Source organism: Anser brachyrhynchus, assembly GCF_964034855.1.
Source record: "Anser brachyrhynchus genome assembly, chromosome: 8".
In the NCBI taxonomy this organism is placed as follows: domain Eukaryota; kingdom Metazoa; phylum Chordata; class Aves; order Anseriformes; family Anatidae; genus Anser; species Anser brachyrhynchus.
The window spans coordinates 4,820,715-4,844,529 of NC_137702.1; the positions used below are offsets into that span (position 1 = coordinate 4,820,715).

A 23,815-nucleotide genomic window follows, 5' to 3' on the forward strand; every position below is an offset into this window, starting at 1 on the left:
AGTACGCATGTGTTTTGATCATATGAAGAGATCCTTAATTTGAAGGAGGCTATCAAGTAGCAGTGAGACAGTTCTTCAGTGTAATGTCCTTAATGAGGAAGGAATTGTGCACTTCTTTGTCGAGATCTCATGTTGCTCCATTAATCCAGCAATACTTCTACGGGAAAATGATGCGTCTGTTGGATATTTTCTGTGTGCCTCAACCTGCTAGCTGTGGTTTGACTGATTATTGGTTTACGCACGATTCTGCTGTGCTCCTTCGTTATAGTTCTAATTGTTTTTTTAAGAATGAATTATAGTTAATTAGCAAGCTGCTTGCAGCTCATGATGCCTCGTGGTAATATCAGGATTCCTTCTGTATAAGGTTGTGCAAATAACTGAAGCTTTGCTGAGCTAAAATAATGATTTGAGCCATCGGAAAAAATATTTGACAGACAAAATATTTACATTTTCAACTAAAATTTTAAAAAAATCAGGTTTGATATTAACCCTTTGGCTTGTAATTAAACTTTCATTCCCCCCAACTTTTCCAGGGGGATTGGTAACACAGAGAAGCACCGTGGCTGGATGAGCCCTGGATGAGCCCTCTTTTGTGTACGGGGCCAAGTCCTATGACACTTACCCTTAGTACAGGAAAACAAGTGTAAATCCCTCTGCTGTCTTAAAAGACTTGAATAGCTAATAGCCAACACAAAGGTTAATTACTAATTGCTGGTTAATTACTATATTTAGTATCCTACATACTCTTTTTAGCTTGCTGAGATCTGTATCAGAGTGCAAGTTAATTACTGTGTCTATTTTTCATGTTTTTGTTTTTCTGTGTAACTCTTTGAGATTTCAGAAAAGTGTTTTGTGAGACCCTGCTTTTGTCATCTTACTTGCAAAAGTACAGCAATATTAAGCAGGTTTTCTCCTGTTGTAGGTTAGTGTTGATCCATTGCCTTTGGTAAAACCAGGCCGAGTACCAGAAGTTGGCTATTCTGGCTCTTATATAGATAGGACTGAACCAAGTAAGGTGCTTCTCAGGCTTAGGAGACCCATATGCCTGTCTTAGATTTCTCTTTTAAAATCCAGACTTTCACACTGCTTAGAAAACATATTTTTCAGAGTAGTTGGCAATCAGAGGGAATACCGCAGTGAAGGTGGATCATTTTCGGTTCAGGTTTATGAAAGCTGCAGTTTATTTACCTCTTATCAGTGCTTTTTCCCAGCTCTTGGATTATATGTTTTTCTTTACCGAACAGTGAAAAGCATCACGAGGAATTTCATTACTGGCTGGAGTGGTTTAAAAAGCTCATTGCTGCTTTAAGAAGCCAGATTTACATATTTCATGTTTAAAAGATTTACACTATGTCTCACATGCCTATATAGAAAGACGGAGCTTTCATTACAGGTTTAATGTCACCAAGATACAAGGATTAATTCTGTTTCCTCCGCCTCGGTCTATGTGACCGGTCACAAACCACTCGTGTTCCTGCTTGACTAAGCTGTAGGGGTGTTCTCATGTTCAAGGAGCATCTTCTCAGGCTTCTGGGTGTTTAGTGTCGTGCCCTGGAGGAGGAGGGAGCAGACTGTTAACTCAAATCATGAAGGTTAAGCTGTGTGCATTGAAAAGCCCAACTGGCGGAAGGCTCAGAGGCCAAATTCTGCCCTCGGTAGATGCCTTGCAACCTCACCAGGGTTGCTGGTGAAGGCAGTCCAGCGCTCTGGAAGACACGGGTATTGCACCCTCAGGAGGTGTCTCCTCAGCAGCGCGAGACGCAGGCTGCGAGCTGAGCGAAGAGGCAGCCCAATGCTGCACGATAATTGGGCACTCGGGGGTGTGCTGGGGTGTGTCGGGCAAATGTTTTCTGCTAGGTTCCGTGGCACACAGGTGGGAATTTCTGATGGCCCGTTCGTTGACTGCTGCTCACAAGTCCCCTCCTTGCAGAGCCACAGTTGTTTCCCTGCTGGTTCCCCAGAGCCATCGGGGTGGCTGGGGGCTGTGGCGAGGGCACAATCTGCTCCTTCAGGGTCTGAGGTGAGGGGGGGGGGCAAGAGGGGAAACATTCTGGGCTGTTCCTGAGACTTTTTAGCTTGTTTTAAATTCCTGTGAAGCTACTCAGTCATCTAAGGTTCAGTTTTCAATGATTTGCAGTTGTGTTTGTTTCTTAAGAAGTAAAGTTTCTAACACTTCTGTAAGTGTTGTCTGAAATTTAGCATTCTGAGAACACTTAAGTCATTATTGATGTTAAATATGTAGATGGATATAGATACATATGTGTGTGTGGGTATGTGCACAGTAGACTCATATTTACACATACATGCAAGCAATTTAAACATCACTTGAATTGACTTATGTAAGTAATTTTAAAAATTGCTATGGAAAGGAAACTTGCATCTTAAATATATTTACATTTATTGTTCTCCTAGTTAAGAGAAAGCTGTGTTTTTCCAAAAATATTTGCTTTTAGAGCTTTTGTTGTCCAAAACTGTTTTGCTTTTTTTCCCCTCTGAGTATGTTAAGTCCTTCCTTTCACCAAGCCACTGACAAGTTCCAGTACCATAAGCAAGATTAGACCTCACTATGTACGCTTATTGTTGAATTAATAAATATCTGAAAAAGTAAATAGTTATGATGCAAGCACTGACATTGTTGTATGCACCAGAAGACTAGATTTAGCACAGATAAAGCCTATGTTTACCTGTTGGCCCCCATACCCTAGCAGCATTTTAAATCACCATTTTGACTGTGATTCCATATCTGTACTCCCTACAAGATTGAAAGGGTTTTCATTTCAACAGTGAAGTCAATAATTATGGAGGTTATCATTTTCATGCTCAGAAATTCATGTCATTTTCATAAATCATTCATTTCATTTCATAAATCATGCTTTACAGCTGGAGAATGGAAACTTATTGCTGGACATTGATGAAAATCTTGTTTCAGTCACTCAGGTAAGGTCGTGGCACTAAAAATGTTTTAAGGAAATATAGATAAAATCAGCTATTGGAATAGTGCAATTTGAAAATGTTCGGCTTGGGATTAACTTCACTAGGACATAGCTAATATCAGATGTGAATAATTCAAAAAAGTATAGTGGGTGTGCTCAGTTCTGTAGTGACACTGAAATCACAAAAGTAAAAGATGGTCTCATAATCTCATAAACTGGAAGTGGATAAAACTTTGTTTGTGTCAGAGGGGTTGTGTGCATTTACATAGGCTGAGAATTGGATTGTAGAAGCAAGCTAGACTCAGAATCCAGATCTGAACCATGTGAGGCTAAAATCCCACCTCCAAGTGCTGCTGCTTAAGGTTGTCTCTAGTAAGTAAATTATGAAGTTGCATTCCGAGTAAATTTCTGTTTCCATTTTCTAACGTAGTTCTGTAGCTCCTGTTGCATATAAAGTAGCTATTTGGTGAGAAATAATCCCCCTGTAAATATATTCATTTTCTTTGGGGAATATTGTGAACAAGGATTTATCTTATTACAATAAATACCAAAGTCAGCTTTGATATCACTCTGTTCAGCTGCCTGTTTAGAAATCCATCCACAGAGTTTCTTCCAAGAGCTTTAACAGAATTATTTCTGTGAAGGATTTCCCAAGATCCGTCACCTTGGAGCACTTTGGGAAGTATTATTGTTTCTATTTCACAGAAGTATTGAGGCAAAGAGATCTGAGTTGCCTCCTTCCGAGTACATACCATATAATCCTGAGTTCAGAAGTATATTCACAATCCATTTTCAGAATTGTTACAAAATGCATAGTATTTTTCCCCAAAAGACCTATAAGTTACGGTCTGTGTAAACACATGTGCCCTGCACTTTCTCACCCCCTCTGATCAGCTCTCCTGCTCCCTGACCCGGGGTGGAAGCCCTGCGGGAGCCTTTGCTTGTGGCCTCCTCAGAAGGACTGAGGCTATTACACAGCGAGTCATAGAGGAGGGTACTGGGGACAGCTCTGTAGAAAGCTTCCTTATGCAGCAAAAGAGCAGCTGTAGGACTGCTGCTGAACAAGTGATTTGGAGAGATGAGAAGAAAGTGACCTCTTCTGTGATGCGGTGTCACTTAGCATCTCTTGAATCTGTAAAGCCTACAGGAGGCCTGAAGTGATTTCGGAAGGAACACTGCTGTTGTCATTATTTCAACTTGTCTGGGCATTTTCATAATGTTTGCCTAGTGTGTGCACACCCTACAGAAGTGATTTATGGGCTTTTTTTGTTTTTGCACAAGTTACTTCAAGCAGTATTTTAGTAATATACTCTTGAATCAGTGTACCCTGAAGAAAATGTAGATTTTCATCTTTTTTCCTCCTTCCATCTCCACACAGATACTTGCAGGGATATATAGGCCCATAAGAGGAAAATATATTGTCATATCACTAAAGCAATGTGATCTATTTAATATATGGCATGAGGTGAGAAAACATGAAATAATTCATCCCTAGGTACGTTGTTAGACATAAAGTTGAGAATCATCCAAGCTGCTCTACAAATTCCAGGTGAAAGTGATTGTAGCATTGCTTTTGTAAATGGGAATAGAGATTGGATTGCAAAAATGTATAAACCTTTGAAATTATTACCTTTTGAATGATAGTCTAATTTCTTGAAAGATCATTTATGAAAGAAAATGGGGAGGAAAAAAAAAATCTTTGGGTGCTTTTTCCCCTTAGGCTTTAAAGCTGTTAGGACTGATGAGCCAGTGTGGTGGTTAGCATGAGGGCTAAGTTTCAACTAGGTTTGCAGATCAAGACAGCTGAATTTCAAGCCTGTATGTGATAAGGATGCAAAGTTTATGTGCCTAAGATGAGTTGGGATTCAATGAACTGAGTTGAGCTTTGCATTAAATGTCATTCGTACCAAGAATTCTGCCTTCCCGTATATGTGGGAATGACGGAATAGAATTCAGGGGAGATGGAAAGCCTGTACGCAGAAGGAAGGTATTAGAGAAGTAGTCCTTGAGCTGCCAGCACAGCTTTCCTGTCTAGCCACCCTGGTAAGGAGGGTGGATGGATTTTAGGTTTCCTGTGGAGTTTTGAGGGATCCGTGCTCTAGTGGCCCTGGACTCCACCTGAACTGATTTGCAGCTGGAGAGCAGCACTGAGAGAGAGCCCCCAGCTGAAGGGGACATCTTTCCTGGGTGTGTTACTGCTCCTGCTGCCTTCCACCCAGATCTGTATGTGGGCGTGCACAGACTCTGTGCTTATTCCTCTCCTTATGGTTCAGCCATGATCTGCTTTCTAGTTGTAAAAACTGGCCACACTCTGTAGCTGTCCCTGTAGTGGAAAACCCCATTACCTTAATCACAGTGTTTGTTAAAATAACGGCTAGAGGATGAGTGCTGGAGTCAGGCTGTCCTGAAATGGACCCTTGGAAAGTGAAACATCCCTATAGGGGTCCTTCAGATTGTTATATGAACCTCAATTAATATCTCACTCTAATTTATAGTTAGAATATGAGGTCCTTTATCCCAGCAGTTTGACAGGGTGGTGAGGTAACAGGTGGAGGAGAGCAATTTTATTCCAGAGCATGTGAAGGAGGTTTGATTATGAAGCCACTCAAGGTGCTCCTCATTATCAAAGTGCTTTTCCCTACTGGTCCAGTTGCGTGACACCTGTATGCGTGACCTAATTTGAGATCAAACTGAAGGGTGCCCTTAGAAAACATTTCCAACATGAGTTAAATGTAGAGTTACAAACTTAAAATAACCCAGTTATGCATCCTCCTTCAAGTCCACTTATCCAGGTCACACCTGTCCCATGGGCAAGGGGAAATCAGGCAGTACTTTAGAAGTCCTTCCCTTCTGTATCCTTCTGTCACTTCCACACTCTGCTACTGGGTTTTAGGACCTTGAATTGGGGTTTTAGAAAAGGAGCCAAGGAAAAAAGTCTGGCGGTAAATCGTGCTTGGTGTTTACTGATGTTAAGGGCAGAGCAATAATGCATCCGATCCCATTCGGAATAGTTTTTTCACACTTCATTCATTTTTTAGGGGGGAGAATTCCCCACAGGATCAGTTTATAGGGTCAGTTGCCACCTATTTAGGTCCATCAGCAATATCAAAATCCCACAGCTTGAGCCTGTGTACTTCCTCAATATGTGACTGGACATTCGAAGCTTACATGGCTTTTTTATTAATTTATATTGATAGCTGTAACTAGTTAACTTTACAAGTTATTACTAATTAACTTGTATTTTCTTCTCCTCTAGAGATAAATAGAAATGTTATTTTATCTTCACAGGCTGTTACCCAACTAGAGCTTTTTGGGGACATGTCCACTCCTCCTGATGTAACCTCTCCCCCGGTAAGTAACCAGGGAAACTGAACAGTGTCTTTTTCTGCATCCTATTTTCAGCACATTTATTGAGCACATTTACAATTCAGGTCATTGGCCCTTGCAGTAGGGAGGATTTCAAAGTAGTTCTTATGTTGTGAGAAAATAAAAGTGAAGCAAATTGAATGTGGAATCACTGCTTCTTGAAGAAGTGCAAAAATATCTTCAATTTTTATTTATCTGATATAGGGCTAGGTGTCACATAAGATATAATCTGAACTGCAGATCTCCTTCCCTGGTGTTTATCAGAGCTGCATGCTTCACTGCTCTCTGTCTTGAACTCCCTGTCTCTCCACTGCACTGCAGGAAGATCCAGTTACAGCCTTATATATCACGTCTCCTTGGTTCCACCAAGCACACATCCCAGAACTGCTGTTAAAGGAAGGAAGACAAAAGACTGGAGAGAGGCAGGGCTGAATGTGTTTTCAGAGGAAAGAAGATTTTTCTCAACAGGCTTTTCTGCATCATAGAATGAAAACAGTTATTTTCTCATTATGTTTTTGAACCATACTTTTAGGCTGTAGGGAATATGAATATTCAGAGAAAATTGAGGTGCTGGGAAGTCACCAGCCTCAGATCTCTAAGGTATTTGGGGTCGTGTCTGGGACTAGATTTTCAAAGTCCTGTCTCCTCATCCTTAGCTTGCTCAATTATACTGTCTTTCTCCTTTAATGTAGACCTATGGCTCTGGTCCTGTCGGTTAATTGGAAGCAATATTTATTCACCTTTCCATAAATCTTGCAGATGTTTCATTTGCCTTTACTATTTATTTTTTTTACATTAATGCCTGAGTCTGTAGCTTATACTGGTTGTCACCTGTCACCTAACGCCTAGAAGCAGAAGTCTGCATGTTCTGGAGAGAAAAATCATGTCGATATTTGCATGAAATATAGTCCAGGAAAATTTTGTTTTTATTTTTCCTCTAATACAAAGTCTCTCTCATTTTCCTTTTCTCCTGTCTCCAGCACATTCTAACATTCTTTATTTCTACTGCTTCTCTCCTTCTGTGTCTTTCCATTCTTTTTTCTTTCTCTTTTTTTTTCTCTGCAAAACTGTGAGCTACAGAGAATGTTTAGCATTCACAGCAAAGTATGTGCAGCAGAAGCTGCAGCTGACATGTCAATTGTTGTGTTTTATTCCCGCCTTACTGCAGACTCCTGCTACTCCAGGTGATGCCTTTATCCCATCTTCATCCCAGTCACTTCCTGCTAGTACAGACATGTTTGGTTCTGTACCTTTCAGCACTGCTGCCGTACCCTCAGGTAAGAAATCTACTGGAAATATGGGTTTGACTCAAATTTGGTCATCAGTTCTCAGGTCAGGCTTGCATTTTAGTATTTGTCATTAATTCAGTGCAGTGGAAGTAGGAAGGATTTTGAGGACAGTGCTGCAGGGTGATGCAAAACAAGTCATTAACAAGCTGAGAATACATTATTTAGAATTTACCAACATTATTAAAAGCAAAACCCAAAAACTTCACTCGAAGTTCAACCATAGTTCAGCCATCTGGATAACATACCTTCTAGGTACCGCAGCAAGAGAGAAAAAAGCAGTTAGTTTAGCTTTGGTTTCTTTGCAATTGCAATGAGTTTCCTGTGCTGTCTTCAGTAGAGGATGAAACATGAAGATTTTGATTATATTTCAAAGATATTCCACTTAGTCAAATCCTGATATTTCCTCTAGACTTTTCTGCTTTCCTCAAAGTGCTCAAAATCCACGATCTATGTAACATTCTGCACAGGCACGCAAGGAACGTGGTTTTAACTGATGATCTCTCCCTGGGATACTCAGAGCACTGCGAGAACAATGCTCTCAGCTCCAGTTAGGAGGAAAAAGAAAGAGGAGTGCCTTGAATCATTCAACAGTGACTTTCTAATTGGTTAACTCCTTGTCTGATGCGGAATCAGATTAGCCACTGTGTCTCAGAAAGGTTACGCAGATGGTGAAGTGTTCAGGGATAATGTCAGATGAAAACCCTCACTGCTTCCACAAGGTTACAGTGGGTGCTAGATAAAAGGGCACCTGGAAAATACATCATAGCCACCTATTAAAATATGATGTGTTTCAAAGTTACTGTTCCTTTCATCACTCATTAATTTAGTCACATGAAGCTCTCTTTCTCTTTTTCTTGGGGCTCTCCTGAGCCCCAAATAAGGGAGCTGCCAGGTGGCTGCTGATGAAGTCCGTGCAGATAGGTATTCACAGACACACGGGGTAGTCTCTGAGGAAGAAGAGAATAGTGTTCTGTTCAGAGAAAGATATTGCCAATACGCACCAACCCCTGTTTTTATATACAAGTATTTGTTTATTGATATGAATTCAACCACGTCTTTCAGTTTTCTTTTTAAGTGTGCTGAAGCTCTGGGACCACTAATGTAGCTGCGTATTTCTGATTTACTGTGTAGCTTTCTGCGTGCTCTTGACATTATCATATTTTTTTTTCCCGCTTTCTTTATTCTTTGAAGGTTATGTTGCCATGGGAGCTGTTCTGCCCTCGTTCTGGGGACAGCAACCACTTGTTCAACAGCAGTTGGCCATGGGTGCTCAGCCTCCAGTTGCTCAGGTGATGCAGGGAGGACAGCCGATAGCGTGGGGCCAACCCGGTATTTTTCCTCCTACTCAGCAACCGTGGCCGTCTGTAGCTGGTCAGTTCCAACCAACTGCCTTCATGCCAACACAAACTGTTTTGCCTTTACAAGCAGCCATGTTTCAAGGTACCATTGCTCCTATAGCTACTGTTCCACCCACAAGTGATTCCAACAGATCAAGTCCACAGACAGACAGGCCCAGACAGAAAATGGGAAAAGAAATGTTTAAAGATTTCCAGATGGCTCAGCCTCCACCAGTGCCATCAAGAAAACCAGATCAGCCTTCCCTCAGTTGTACCTCAGAGGCCTTCTCAAGTTACTTTAACAAAGTTGGGATGGCACAGGAAGCAGATGATTGTGATGACTTTGACATCTCTCAATTAAATTTGACTCCTGTGACTTCCACGACACCATCAACAAACTCACGTGAGTACTCATATCCTTTCTGCCATCACTTTCCTCAAATGTGGCTGCTCCTCAAAGCATTTCACTTTTCGTACAGTAAATTGCAACACAAATATGGACTGAGAACCTTTATGCACGGTCTGGCTTATTAAGTGTGTTCCAGCCATAAAGAAAAGTGTTATAGAGACCATTGAAATCAACAACCCCAATAGTTGCAGTCTGAAATTTAATTGTTTCTATGACAGTAATATATGTTCTGTGCTAGGGACATGCAAGCTGGTTGGAAAATGCCTATAGCATTCAACCCTACAAATGGTTTCTGTTATGTCCCATTCAAGCCATACGTGGTACAAATTAGGGGATGGGTATTTATTCTAATAGCTTGATGTATTGAACACGTGGGGAAATTCATTAAACAGCTGAAAAAATAAGCTTATTGTGGTCATAGCATGAAGACGGGATTTTGCGGATTTCTGAAAAGGAATTCATGAGGAGATTTACCAGAGGCCACTCAGAGACCGTGTGTTTTGCTTACCTGCTATAGGGCAAGCAACTCACACATTCTTAATGTAATGTTGTGATGTCTCCCTGGTTCCTAAAGACATAAGCCAGATGCAGCCAAACTTAGTTTGGAAATCACCGAATGAAATCAAACTTATGGAATTGATAGTGACTTCTGTTTAGATTTACCTCTTACAGCTTTTTGCTAAAAATAGTTTTCAAGGGTAATATGAGTTGGGGGCTCTAAAGCATGAACAAATTTTGTGTTGCTGTGTCCCTCTGAACAAATTAACAGATATAAATTCTGTGGCTGTTACCTTAATCTTTGTTTAGCTCCAACCCCCGCACCCAGACAGAGTTCTCCATCAAAATCATCAGCATCTCATACCAGCGACCCTGCTGCAGATGACCTCTTTGAAGAGGGATTTGAAAGCCCAAGCAAAAGTGAGGAGCAGGAGGCTGTGAGTAGCAACAAGGCTTCTAAATACTGATCACACTTCTTAGCTAGAAGAGAGAGAGAAGTTACTTAAATGTTGTTTGGTAGTCTCAGAAATAACTATTCTAGTAGGACAGGGTGGAATTTAAGGGGAAGCTGCAGACAGGACTCCCTTGCAGGTTTGATTTTGATAATTGACAACATCAGCATGGTATTTATGCTGATACAGCCTAATACTGCATGTGAGGAACCAAACTCAGAATTCATATGTAAAGCTGTAAATGTTAACTGTGTACAATGCCCTTTTTAGCATACCAGCATTCACTTACTGATGGTAAGGGAGTCCAATGACATACGTGCTGAGGATGCAGAAAGAGATATGGGAGGTTGTGTGTTAAAAGTTAATGGTTGACGTTGTCTTGCACCTTCTGGCATCCCAGTTGCTTGCCTCATTGCATTCCTCAATGTTCTGGCCCTTGCTATTTCTTTGCCTTAAACTCAGTGAACCAAAGCAAGAAATGGTATCAAAAAGAGATGACTTCAAATCACAAGGTATCTTAGGCAGATAAGAGCCTAAGTGAACCAAAGGCAAGAAGGAGTCTGTACAAATAAGGACCCAAAGGTACAAAATGACACAAGCTTGGACTCTTTCTGATTCATGTAGATTCACTGCTTTTCAGGGCCTTTTGCAGTTCTGGTTTATCTAATCCAGTACCTTTGAAATCTGTGGCATCTCCTGCATGGACTCCCAACAGGTACTGGTGTAGTCCTTTCCTGTCTGCATCAGCTACAGAAAAGCATTATGGCTTTTGAGAATGTATCAGTGGTGAGGTCTCACTTCCTGGTTTTCATGAGATAGGATGTACTTGTTATGCCCACAGCATGAAAATAACCTCGTGTTGACTTTTCACTTTCTATTGTTGAGAAAAAAAGGTGTTATGTTCTTGTATTCTAGCCTGATGGGTCTCAGGCCTCATCCAACAGTGATCCATTTGGTGAGCCAACTGGTGATACTATAAGTCCACAGGTCGGTAGCTAGATAGCGCAGGTTGGGGTAGGTATCTGTCCTTTTTTTTCTCTACACCCTGAGGTGCTCACTTATTCTTCCACCAGTGCCTACCATTGCTTTCATGGATGCATGGTTTGCTTTTCCTTTTCATCTCTTCCTTTTTTCCTCTCCATTATTCACGGTGTATTCCTCATGCTCAGTGGTTTGCATGGCTTTTGCCATTCACTAAGTGTTGCAACTTATGCAAATATGTGTTTCAGCTGCCTGCATGCTTTAAAGAAATGTAGACTTATTTTACTTTGTGTTCCAATTCTGAGGGGAAATAGGAAATTTGAGCCATTACTAACAGTATATTATGCAGAACATTTTTTTTATTAAACCCAGTCTGGCCTTTAGGCAGATGTAACATATTAAGTGGAATAAGACATCTTACCCATAGACATAACAAACATTAAGTTAAATTATGTAATGATACATGAACACCTCTACTCTAAATCAATGTGTAAATCAGCAGAAGAAACAAATGTATTATCTGCATGTAAAAATTATTGAAATGGGTTTGTGTATTTTTATCTCCAACTGCAAATTAAAAACATCTGAAAGTTATGATCATTCATATTAGCATTGGCATACTGATATTTTCAAAATTACTCATCAAACGTAAGTCATTTAAATCCAGACAGACGGGAAAGATGATCTTTTCATCTTCTGTGTTACAGAACACATTGGAAATGTGTTTGCTAGTGAATGTTTTGTGATTTGCTTCAATACAGTATATAAGTTCTACCAAAGAGACAGTAAAGCTACAAATTTTTATGTGTGCTGAGCATTGTTATTCCATCCAAATACACTCTAGCGTTACTATTTGAAGGATACGTTTCATTATCTTCTCCCTGTCTGCCATTCATGTTTTGTATTACCCAAATACGTGATCTGGTGCTGTTTCTGTGCTTCAGCACAGAGCTCCTGGAAGAAATCCATAACAATGGTAGAACCCGTTTTACTTTTGTACAGAAATCACACTGTGTTTACCAGTGACTTATCTGCCCTGAGCCTAGGCAATCTGGTTTCAACTCAAAATTAATAGTTTCATTAGGAGTCACTTTACTTTGTACACTAAATATGGTTAAGAAAAAAAGATCTTATGATAACTTAGCTTTGATCTACTTGGCAGTAATAAGATTATCTCTTAATAATATATAGTGCCAAGAGAAGGGGTCTCCCCCTTATTCAGCTCAGCTCTAGGGGGCTGAAGCAAAAGTGGCATTAAACCTTGTGTCTCCTTGAGTCTAACAATGACAGTATATGGATATAGTCAAGCTGGGCTGACTCTTGGTGTGGCAGGAGCATCCATTGGTTATAGTACTCCATCAAGAACTGCTTCTTGCAGATTGATGATGCCACACAGCAATTTGGCTTTGCCTTCGTCTGACCCCAGCCAGCACTGATGAAGCCAGCTATTCCAGCTTCAGACTGTTTCAGGATTTCCTTCTTAGATCAAGAAAAAGGATATGACCTTTATCTGAAGCCTACACTCTGCAATCCTATGTGCATTTGTTTATTATGGTTTATCATAGTCGGGATATTTCTGAAATTCATCACAGGAAGAATAATGATAAAATCTCTTTCTAATTTTCTGACTGTCACAAAGATAGTTAGTATCATTTGTAAGCTAGCATCACACACATTTACCTATCAGGAGTTCTGGAAATATCTTGTAACAGTAATTGAAGTCTGTTGATGCATACTACAGTGTAAGACAGTCAAGTGAGGGACACCTTTTGTTCTGTTTTTATATAATGCTTACTAAACTACTTTCTTCTACCTGTCAGGGGTCTCTGGATGCTACAAGAATAATATTTTGCCAGTGACTCCATAGGGTGTTTTTTCTCAGTGTTTTCTGTTAATGTTTTTACAATCTTGCATCTATACAATCTATATTATATATATATAGTTCTCAGAAATGTATTCTGGGAAGTGTTAAATAATGCCACTGATTATCATATTATAGTAATTCCTAAGAGCGGTAGGCTGGAACAGGAAGCAGGACAGAAAGAAGCATCTCTCCAGCAAATACACTGGAGATACACGAGCATCATTGTGCCTCAATGCAGTGCCATCTAGCAGTCTGAGGGAAATCCACTTGCTAAGACCAGCCCATCGAATTCTGCAGCCTGGTATCATCAGAGTAATGGAGAGTCTAATCTCCATGGAAAATGATCAGTTCAGGACTTACTACTGGGTTGTGTATTGAGCCTGTGTTTGGAGAGAAACGTAATGGAGAGAAACATGTAGTACAAAAGAATCACAGCCTGCTTAAAAGCCATTTTTGTGTGCAAGATGGAGATTACTTGGCTCTTTCAGAACATGGTTCTTCACACCAAGATCACCACAGTGTACAGTTCAGATGAATGGACCTCTCAAGAGCAAGACTTAGTATTGTGTTCAGAAATTTCAAATGCTGTTCCCGGCATTTGTATTAAATCAGCTGTGCCCATACAACATCTTTACTTACCTTGTCTCGATGTTTTCAGGATACTCACCTGCCTAGTATTTTGTGCCCTGATCTTTCAATGTACCTTATCAATTTGATTTCTTCATTCCTTCTGCTATCCCATATTCTCATTTAGATATAATTCAGCGGCTTCTAGCAAGTATCTTTGTTTCTCTGTGTTTTGTCTCTTCCTTTTGTGATCTTCAACTTAAGCTTTCAAAATCTCATCCTAACAGTAGCCATTCTTATAAGTAACTCTTCTATAAATGGCTATGGGTTCTTAGCAGGTAAATGTGACATTATACAGATAAATTACTTCTTTCTCCCTTCATGGTTGGAGATAAGGAGCAGCCTATGAAAGGCCTGACTTTCACAGGTGAAAAAAAATCAACTGTTTGCAGAGCTGTTCATAGCAAGATTTGTATCTAGTTGTTTTCCCTTTGTTCAGGAGCAGTGTCAAGGATGAGTAGTGATTTTCCAGAAGAGGTGAGAAGAACAGTGAATAGTAAGACTGCCATCTTCAGCTGATTAACATTTAATTCCTGATACTGCCTTTAGATTGTGTGGTGGGTAACTACAGTGAAAGAAAAAAGGGAAGGAACTGTACTTAGCTGTGTTTATACTGAATGTGCTGAGCATTTCCCATTATTGACATTTCTGGTTAATCCAAGAAGTCTGAAAAGAGGAATTTTCACCTGGTCGCCCCTTTGCCCTGGTGCATGCAGTGACCATGATGTTAGGGGTGCTAGGTACAGACCTTCCTAGCGTGGATATTTCTGTTCATGGGGCTATTTCAGCCTCAGCCCCTAACTCAGCCTCAGCAATTGCACTCTGTGAAGCAAGGAAGCACTGAAGCTTTAGAGTTGAAAGCTTAGGAAAGTCTGTAGGAAGGGGAGCCTTCAAGCATGGTAAGAACAAGGAAGGAAAGGAGCAAACTTTGATTCTCTGATGTCAGGCTTCTGAAGATACCTGTGGTTGTGTTGGCTGGCGTCTCTAACATCCTGATTGTGGAAAGAATATCATAAGCCCTGAACACTGGGACTGGTTATCAGAAATGTGGTCTGACTCCTTATGGATCGTACAAACTGGTTCTTGAAGGCAAATTAGCAACAGGGTGAAAATTCTGAAAGCAAATAAAGGGGGTATTTGGTACCACAATTAATCCAATAAAAGTCATTTAAAATGCTGGAAGAAATACAGCTCTATTGATATGCTGCCCAGCTCAAGACTTGCACTGGCAGTCATTCATGAGAGATTTTCAGGAAGCCTTCAAAACATTTGTGGCTAGAGCATATCTTCCTCAGAAAGTTGTTTAGTTGTTCTGTGAAATGTGTGCAGACAATTAAAAGCCCTCAAAATATGTCGCACCCTTCATGATGCTATCAGCACTGTCAGGAGAGCAACAGTTCCTTTGAATATTTGTCTATCAGCTTTTGGTGGTACTTTGGTGGCCTGCTGCCATCTTCCATCTCGGAGCCTGTGCCATTCTTTGTGATGAATGTTCCTAATCATTTTAGTCAGCTCCAGAACGGACTGCTTAAAAGTCTTTATCTGGGCTGTTACTGTGAAGTTGACAGAAAATAGCAACTTAAGGACAAAGCACTGGCTTAGTCTGAGGATTTTGTGAGCCTCAGTAGGGCATATGAAGCTGATTCTGCAACCTGCTGTTACTTTCTGGCCCCTTTCTGTTGCATGAGGAATCAGAGTGGGCTCAAACGTTGAAGACTGTCTTTGCAGGATCTGTTACTGTCATTCATCCGTCTCAACAGGAACTGAACAGAGCCCAAAGAGAAATTCATAATGATTTTAGGTGACCTGTTCTTACTGTAGGCCCTAGTGCTGTTGCTCTCAAACTGAAGAAACAGCACTGAGCAGGGTTATGGACCTTAGAGAGAAGTTGACAGGGTTATGTACTTGGAAAGGGATCACAGTTTACTGCTTCCTTCCAGAGAGATCCCCAAATTGTTATTTCAGGCCCCATTTTCCTGCTTATTTGTTCATCAGTGTATTTCCTAGGGAATCTGAAGGAATAAGAAACAGAGAAATCCAGGCTGCTCTGTGAGCAGAGGCATCCTACAGATTTGCCTTCCTCTCACTGCCACAATCCCCTCACTTTCCCCTTCTGTCTGTTTTAATATGACTAGCTCATACACAGGTTTCACAGCTCTTCCAGTGTCTGCAAGCTCACCTGAAGTAGCCAGTTCCCTTTCCATTTCTCCAACTTCTTCCTCTGAACGAAAGACAACAAACTAGGTGGCTTGTCTACAGCCACACGCTTGCTGATTGGAAATCCAGCAATTCAATTAGGGCACGAGCTCTCCTAGCTTTCTCTGTAATGAGGTCGTTTAAAAGTTCCCTGTCTTCTGCACAACAACTGATTTTCAGGACACTTGCGGTAATTTAGTATCTTTGAGACTTCTGAACAATTTGCTTCAAATTGGCTATTGGGTTGAAAAGTTATTAAGGAAAATTGGCAGTTACATAGACAGAAAGCATAATTTAATGGCTCCTGTTTTCTTAGGAAAGCAGCCCAGAAATAACAGGCGTGTTTCTATGCTGCAACTCATTATTATTCCACAACCAAGATTTAGCAGAGTTCATCAATGTAAGTAGTTCTCATTGTTCTTTCAGGTTGTGGTTGTATCGCATCCATACTGATACGTAAATGACAAAGACTTGTAAAATGCTAGCAATCAAACTAGGTATATGAGACTAGGAGATATTCCTGGGCAGGTTTGCAGTAAGAATAGGGACACCCTTCAGTCACAATCCTTAACAAGAAGGTTGCTATATTCATGCAGCTGATAGAGGCTAACTGTAATACAAACAAACAAAGAGAACCCACAGGCTGTTAATGGCTGAATAGGAATTACACGTGTTTCCACCAAAGATATTTAATTTAAATACTGCTTGCCAAGTTTACTCTGTCCTATTTTATTGCATCAGAATGCAATAGAGAAGATGCATTGCACTCCCGGTTCCCTTCACTTGCATCCCCAGCACAAGATTCTCATTTTGGCTGGTGTTCCAGCACACTTATTTCATGAAACTCTATCATTTGAGCCTAACCTTTCTGATCAGTCAGCCAGGAGTAAAACTGGTGCTGAGAATCTATTGTAAAGGGCAAAGAAATCTATGCGGGCCTCACCTCTACAACTCAGTACATCTTGCCTGAAGCTTTGCACATAGCAGGGTGCCTTGCAATGATGAAAGGACTGCCAGTGTAAAAATAGTTGCTTCCTAACCAAGTCCTGTGTTATGTTTTGTGAGTGAGCTCACCTGCACAAGCCCAAGTAGTGCTGAATCTGGTGGAGGTGTTCTCCAATGACTAGTACTGCTGGGGAGCAGATGTTAATGCCTTTAAATTGAGGGGAGTGTTATCAAAACCATTAGCACCCTAGTTATCTCATGTAGTAGTGTTCCTGAAAATGGGAAGAATTAACAGATTTTAAACAGGAAGTATCTCTGGAATGCATAAATATAACGTACAAAGGGAAAATTTTCTCTTCAGCGTTTTTTTTCAGTGAATTCCAAGAGAGTTCATAACTCAGCATTGCACAACATACTTTTAGATTCCTAAATATTTCGATGTTTAACTTAAGACAGGTGTATTTAGACTTTTCTGGTCCCCTCCTGCAACCTGCCTCTTCAGTCAGATATCTGATCTGTGATTTCATATCCTTTTCCTGCAATATCTTGTAATTTAAAGGCTGCTGTTCAGCATAAAGAGCCACATTAGTATGTGAAGGTGTAGCTAAACACTACTTTGATAGCTGCTTCCAAACATAAAGGAAAACATTTACTTTTTAAATGTCTATGAGAAATTACATACCCCCAAAGTTGATAGAACCCTTCAAGTAGGATATAGCAGCAAAAAATGAAGCTGCCAGTTGTGATCTTGGTTTATCTCTGCAGGCTGATGAAAGCACGTCAGAAGAGCTTTTGGGCCAAACGTATAGAAAGGAGAACACTTTAAGATTCAAGGGATTTTTGTGGTTTGGAAACTTTGTATGCTATTTTATTTGTTCCCCCCCCCCCCCCTTTCTGACAATGACTGATTCTTTCATTGCTTCCCTCTGAGTCTGTTTCTAATGCAGTGGTAGAAGGCAGAACATGTCAGTGAGATAGGTCTGATGCTGTGCCAACAGTTAGGCTCTCCTGCCTTGTAATGGTATTTCCTGTGACTTTTAAGTGGAGTACGTAAAAAGAAGTGGGGTTATTTCTGCTTCGAAGGCCTAGCAAAATACTCCTGCTGAAAACTCCCCTGCCTGGCATTGTGAGAGAAGGGATCTGTGAAGTCAACAGTACTGAACTCTCCTTTTGCTGCTTTTCTGTCCTTTACTGCTCTCTTTTGCTCTCCTGAGTATCACTATACATTCTTTACAGATGCCATTTACAGTGTTGAGCTATAGTCAAGAGGCGCTGTTGAATTATCTCAAAATAATATTAGAAAACAAGTCCCACCCACTGACTAAAAAAAAAAAGCTGAGAAGATTGCACAAAATTACAGCAATCGATTTCTCATTTATGCATCTGACGGGGGAAATCACCTAGAGGAAGATGTAAGAGCGCACTTTTCATTCAGAATGCTCTGATCTGTGTGAAGAAAAGTTATTCAGATTGTTGAGAAAGGCATATCTTTGCCACATGCAGTGTATGTTCATATTGGGTATGAATAAAAGTTCAAATTTTCTTCCTGAAAGCTCTCCCTCATGAGTTGTTGGAAGTGCTGATGACTGATGATGAACTCTCCCTTCTCTTCCAGTGATGCCAGGTTCAGTGACACCTTAGGACACCTGTTACCTCAGTGTCTCTGCGTGTCTTATAGATATTGGAAGAGAGCTCTAACAAGCACATTCAACATTTTTAAAGGCTTTTATATTCCCTAAGGCACTCAAAATATCGACATCCTTTGTTCCAAAGTGATCTTCTCCCTCCCTCCCTTTTTCTTCCCCTCCTTCCTTTTTGCTTCCTGTCGCAATCACCTCAGGTTCAGCAAATGCCTGAAGAATGGCCTGGTGTGTGTCGGGTTCCCACATTAATTAGTTCAGATTTTCTCTGAACTAGCTGTGATAGATCATTCTGCCAGCCTCACGTCTGCAGTACATGAAAATTGGCGTAGGTAGAGTCAGCACACAGTATGTGAGATGCAGTTATTTACTCTCACTCATCTCTTCTGATTACCTTTGGTTTCTCAAGGTCACCACATGTATTTGCTTCTCGCTGTGGATAATTTCCGCAGCCTTTATTTAATCATTCTGAGAGATTTCTCTCATCCTCTTCTAATGCTCGTGGTGTACTCAGGGCTTCTTGTGGGTAGGAGATAGGGAAGAGGAGTCTCCACAGGCTCCAGAAATGTGGTTGTTTGATAAGAGATACAGCTTTCCTTGGCACATAGGGAGCAGGCCATATTTTGGAAGGAGGCTCACGGTGCTGCTTCATTCACCAAGAGCTGCTCGGTGAGGCAGGTTGGGGCACTGCCTGCACCTCTGCCCAGACACCCCCACACCAAGTACCTGCAGCCCCTGTGGGGCTGGTTTTCTGATCAGCAGCACAATCTCTAAAAGCAGCGATTAAAATCCAGTGCTGGCTCTCGCCAGACATTTCTGGGTCCGCAGTGCCCAGTGATTTGCCAGCCTTCAGTTTTTTTGCTTGAAGCCAGCTTCTGCTGACGCTGCTGTAACGTGAGTTGGTTCTAGCTTGGTGAAATTCAACGGCGTGGTATTTGAATATTTATCAAGCTGCGGAGAGTTAATGCAGTATGGCATTAATTAGCCTTTCTGCCTGTCTTGTTCTTTTTTTAGATGTCATTCTTAGTTTAATAAATTAGTTTCTGGGAATGAAGTCGGGTGGATTCCGGGGCCCATGGATGGTTTGCTTCACGTTGCAGCCAAGACGAGCATAGCATTAAGAAAACGCAGAGTGTCAGCTATGAAGGAGCATTAAAGACATGGCAGCTTTCCCCCCCCGCTTCCCACATCCAGGAAATTCCCAAGAAAATATCTGTTAGAAAATTGACATGCTTTCCTCCCAGCTTTAATGATTGTACTAATGGCTACACAGCCTCCTAATCAAACTGCACGGAGCTAGCTTTCCTCATTCTTCATAGGCAACTCACACCACATCTCTCTGAAAATACTGTTATTTTAATCCCATCACAGCTTCATTAGTTCAGCTTTCAGCAGCGGTTTCTGCTTGCAAGTGGTTTTTTGTTTGTTTGTTTGTTTTTCTGCATGAGTTGTGTAAAACCCACAGCTAAGTGCTGTTGTTGCGCTCTTGGGGTGGGATTCTCATCCTGATGCAAGTTACAGCCTTTTATGCCAGCTACATTTCTGGCCCGTAAACTTCAAATCATCTAGTCATATAAATATCATTTCATTTTTTCGTATGTTTATGCCCAGCAATACCTCCTGAGGATCGGTGCACAGCCAATATGGAAGAGGAAATTGATTGTAAGCATGCCTTTTCTGAAATAATGTCACATTTCCTTCACAATCCAACTGGGGTGCCATGATCACTCAAAGCAGCACAGAAAACAAACACTTCCTTTGGGTTTTGACTCACGAGGTATTGCTGTTCTCAAGCAGATGTTCTAAAAATGTTCTAAAAATGTCTGGAGACATCTCTGCTTATTTTATTTTTATCATCCCCAGGAAGCAGAACCTCTCTACGCCCAGATCAACAGACCTAAGAAATAGCATTGTTACAGGCTTGTGGTGCTCCGAGACTCAAATGAAACCCACCAACCTGGCAGGCCTTTGGCTTTCATGCTTTTTTCCGATTGATTTTGGCTGGCAAGGATAGATGATTGCCCTCCTGGACTGGCTCTGCGGGTGTTCCTGATGATTTTTGGAAACCAATGGCAGATTCCTATGGCAGCACAAAATAAAAACTCCCTGCTTATCACACCAAGAGTCCAGCCGTGTCCCCACAAGTCATGGGTATCCAGACTAGGAAATCTTGCTCCTCGGTCTTCTTTTCAACATTTGTTATCTTCTGTATGCCACATATAAATAACGAGCATCTGAAATTTACTGAGTATCAGACATTCCTTTTCTTTTGAGCAAAAAGCAGAATCTGTATGTAGCAGTGGCATTATCATTCAACAGCCTTTTGGGCACAAGTCGGCACTTTTTATGTCACAGTGACATGTTTTTCATCATCATTTACATCAGGCTGATCCTGACTTATTTTTTTTCCCTTGTGTAGGCATATTTAAACAACAACAACAAAATACTGGCAGTGTCATTTTTTTTGTATTTCTTATTCTGTAGTTTTGTATGAGTGACAGATCTAACAGCAAAACACCTGCAGAAACAATTCCTAACTTGAAACCACAGAATAAAACTCGGTTGTTTATCCATCCTGACTGAAAATGTTGCCAAATGTACCTTTAAGTTCTAGCGCATCATGAGGAAGAAATGCTGCTTTTCTGTTTGAATACTCATGTTGTGGGTAGAGGAAGGACATCAAGTCCCACTGATGGAAGAGATGAAAGATTCACTATTTCCTAGGAAACTCTAAACGAAGTACAGAAAAGGAATATTTTTATTTCTTCGATATCTTGCTGCTGTAATGCTATGCAGACAAGTGTTTTCTTCTCTGTGTGCCATTTTTGATGAAAAAAATCATTTGCCAAATAATACTGGTATGATTCTGGTTTAGGAAGTTGGATGGAAAGGACTTTACAAATGGGACAATGGTGGCATGGATTTTGGAATAACGAACTGATTCTGTGATCAAATCGTTCATCTTTATCACTTTTTGTACATCAGAAAAATCAAATGGGATTTTTATTTTATAACTTGAAAAAAATCTTACTGTTAAACTCTTTAAATGTTAAAGGGGAAATGGCTTTAAGGAGTTCGAATGAAAATTGCCAGTTTTTTTGTAAATATAAATGTTATGAAAATTCTTTTACTAATGCCATTACACAGTAGAGAAGGTAGCAAGTTGCAGTGCTTGGGAGGTGTGGCAAACCCAGTTTGTGGTTCTCACATCACATACGTTTTTTCACATGCTTACGATAATGGGCTGAAGCTCAAGTGCATTTGCCAAAAGCAGTCAGCTTGTCAGCAACTAGTGAAATTAATGGGAACACATGCTTTTATGATCTAGCTTTCTCACACAGGCATACTCCACGTATGGGAAATCACATTTCATTGGCATTCCTTTACGATTCCAGAACCTCTGCATAGAAGTCATCAAACTGTTTACACATAGAATGAAAGAATTTAAAACTTCCGTTTTTTTACATTTATGAAGCAAAAGTGCAGTGTTTGGGTTCATATGTTTAGCACATGATTTTCATAAAGAATCTATATATTTTTGCCCTACAGAGAATTGTTATACAGGTCAAATGTGTTTTCCTGATGTTCCTATGCAGTTACAGTATATTGAATTTAGTGGTTTAACACTAAAAAGAAAAAAAAGAAAAAGAAGAAAAAAAGGAAAAAAATAGAAAAAAAAAGAAAAAAAATAGAAAAACAAAAAAGGTTAAAGAAATTAAATGATTAATCTGTTTTTAGGGTTATTGTGCAGATTTTGTTTTTAAATTGACACATTAGGATTTGCGTTTTTGTCATGATTAAAATAGGCCTGGAGTTATAAATATTTTACTTTCTTTCATCTCTATTATAAGCTAAAAATGGTTTAGAAGGCAGAATACCTGGGGTGGCAATTGTGGATATGTACAACCAAATCTCACCACGTGATTCCAGTCTTTTATTTTGAATTAGAGAAATTAGAGAAATGTGCGTTACAGAATGTATGTGAATGAAAAATTAGCTGTGAATAGACCTAATGAACCTGCAGAGAAGAGAACTTTTATCCCCATCCACAGTTTGATGCTTATTTCTTAGACATGTGCAAGCAGTTTTGTAGCAAATGTTATTTTCCCATCAGAAGAAAGGTCAGTTTTCTAACCAGAGACACTGAATTAAAACTTGGTGAGTTGAGTGTTTTGGGATTAAAAGCAGAGGTAAAAATGTTTCTGAAGGACATTGCATTAAGTATATTTTCCTAGTTTGCACAGTGGTGCTACCTTCTTCAGTGGCTCCTTTCAGTTTTGTCCTACATACGGAACCACGAAGACAGTTTTGATTCACTACAGACATTTGAGGTTTAGTCTAGTCAGCGCATTCCCAGTTATGGGGTAAAATGTTGAAAGGAAAAGAAGAGATTTATGTCTCAGAGGATCCATTGACAACATATTTGTAGGAAGCAGATCATTTACATAGTCCTTGCAACAAATAGGTGCAGAGGGAAGGAGGCTGGGATTTTAGTGTTTTGGGAGAGACAGCTGGACCATCCCCGTGGACCACTGTCGTACCTTTGTCAATGATACTAAATAAAACTAAATTCTGAATTGTCGTGTCATACAATTAGATCGTCTTTGTCATGACTGAGATGCTGATTTGAGAGGATTGTAAGGCCTCTGCACTGTACCAGTATTGTAGATAACTAAAATATCCAGCTCGTGCAATTGTTTAATCCCTCGTCCTTCACTAGCACTAAATTCGTCACTTTAAATTTAAAAACCAGGGAATCCCACCAGCCATCTTGTTGTCATCCCCCGTAGATTCTTGATCTTTACCTGTCATGAAAAGATATTTTGATAGATCGTAGTCATCCAAGTGTCTGATGAAACCTTTCATCTAATAACGTACTGGGCACCTTCTTTGCAAAAATGTTTACTCCGTGGTTTTCATTCATTTTTATTTCTGCATTCTGACACGTATTTTTTTAATAAAGATGAGAAAGATAAAATGACTGTTGCAGTACATTTCTAAGCCTACTTTAACTTTACCTCAGATAATGACCATTTGTTAACACATACGGACACATTATTTTTAACTTTATGTATAATGCATTCAGCAACAACAAAAAAAAAAACAAATTTTTAGAAATTTTCCATTAATTTCTGTAACACACCATGTAATACTGTTATGAATAAAAACATTTTAAAAAGGCGTCATTTCACTACGTTTGTTCCATAGCTTTTGCTCTTCCTTGAAAATTCTGGCGTTTGTACAGTGCAATGTGAATATCTGTCATGGCCAAAATTTT

The 23,815-nt window shown here is 40.2% G+C and overlaps 1 protein-coding gene across 43 annotated transcripts in view; it reads left to right on the forward strand.

Annotated features, from left to right (window-relative positions):
• DAB1 (DAB adaptor protein 1) overlaps positions 1-23,716 on the forward strand; it is a 438,430-nt gene extending 414,714 nt beyond the window's left edge. For 20 of the 43 annotated variants that reach the window (XM_080602681.1, XM_080602653.1, XM_080602678.1 and 17 more), the window contains 8 exons: positions 2,881-2,937; positions 6,222-6,284; positions 7,468-7,576; positions 8,780-9,328; positions 10,142-10,269; positions 11,200-11,271; positions 20,149-20,199; positions 20,401-23,716. In XM_080602681.1, coding sequence (XP_080458807.1) covers positions 2,881-2,937; positions 6,222-6,284; positions 7,468-7,576; positions 8,780-9,328; positions 10,142-10,269; positions 11,200-11,271; positions 20,149-20,199; positions 20,401-20,445 — 1,074 coding nt within the window. In that variant the 3' untranslated portion in view covers positions 20,446-23,716. Of the gene's footprint in view, positions 1-2,880; positions 2,938-6,221; positions 6,285-7,467; positions 7,577-8,779; positions 9,329-10,141; positions 10,270-11,199; positions 11,299-20,148; positions 20,315-20,400 lie in introns of all 43 variants that reach the window. The other 23 variants (XM_080602670.1, XM_080602668.1, XM_080602667.1 and 20 more) reach the window with 9 other exon arrangements.
• Positions 23,717-23,815: the final 99 nt, after the last annotated feature.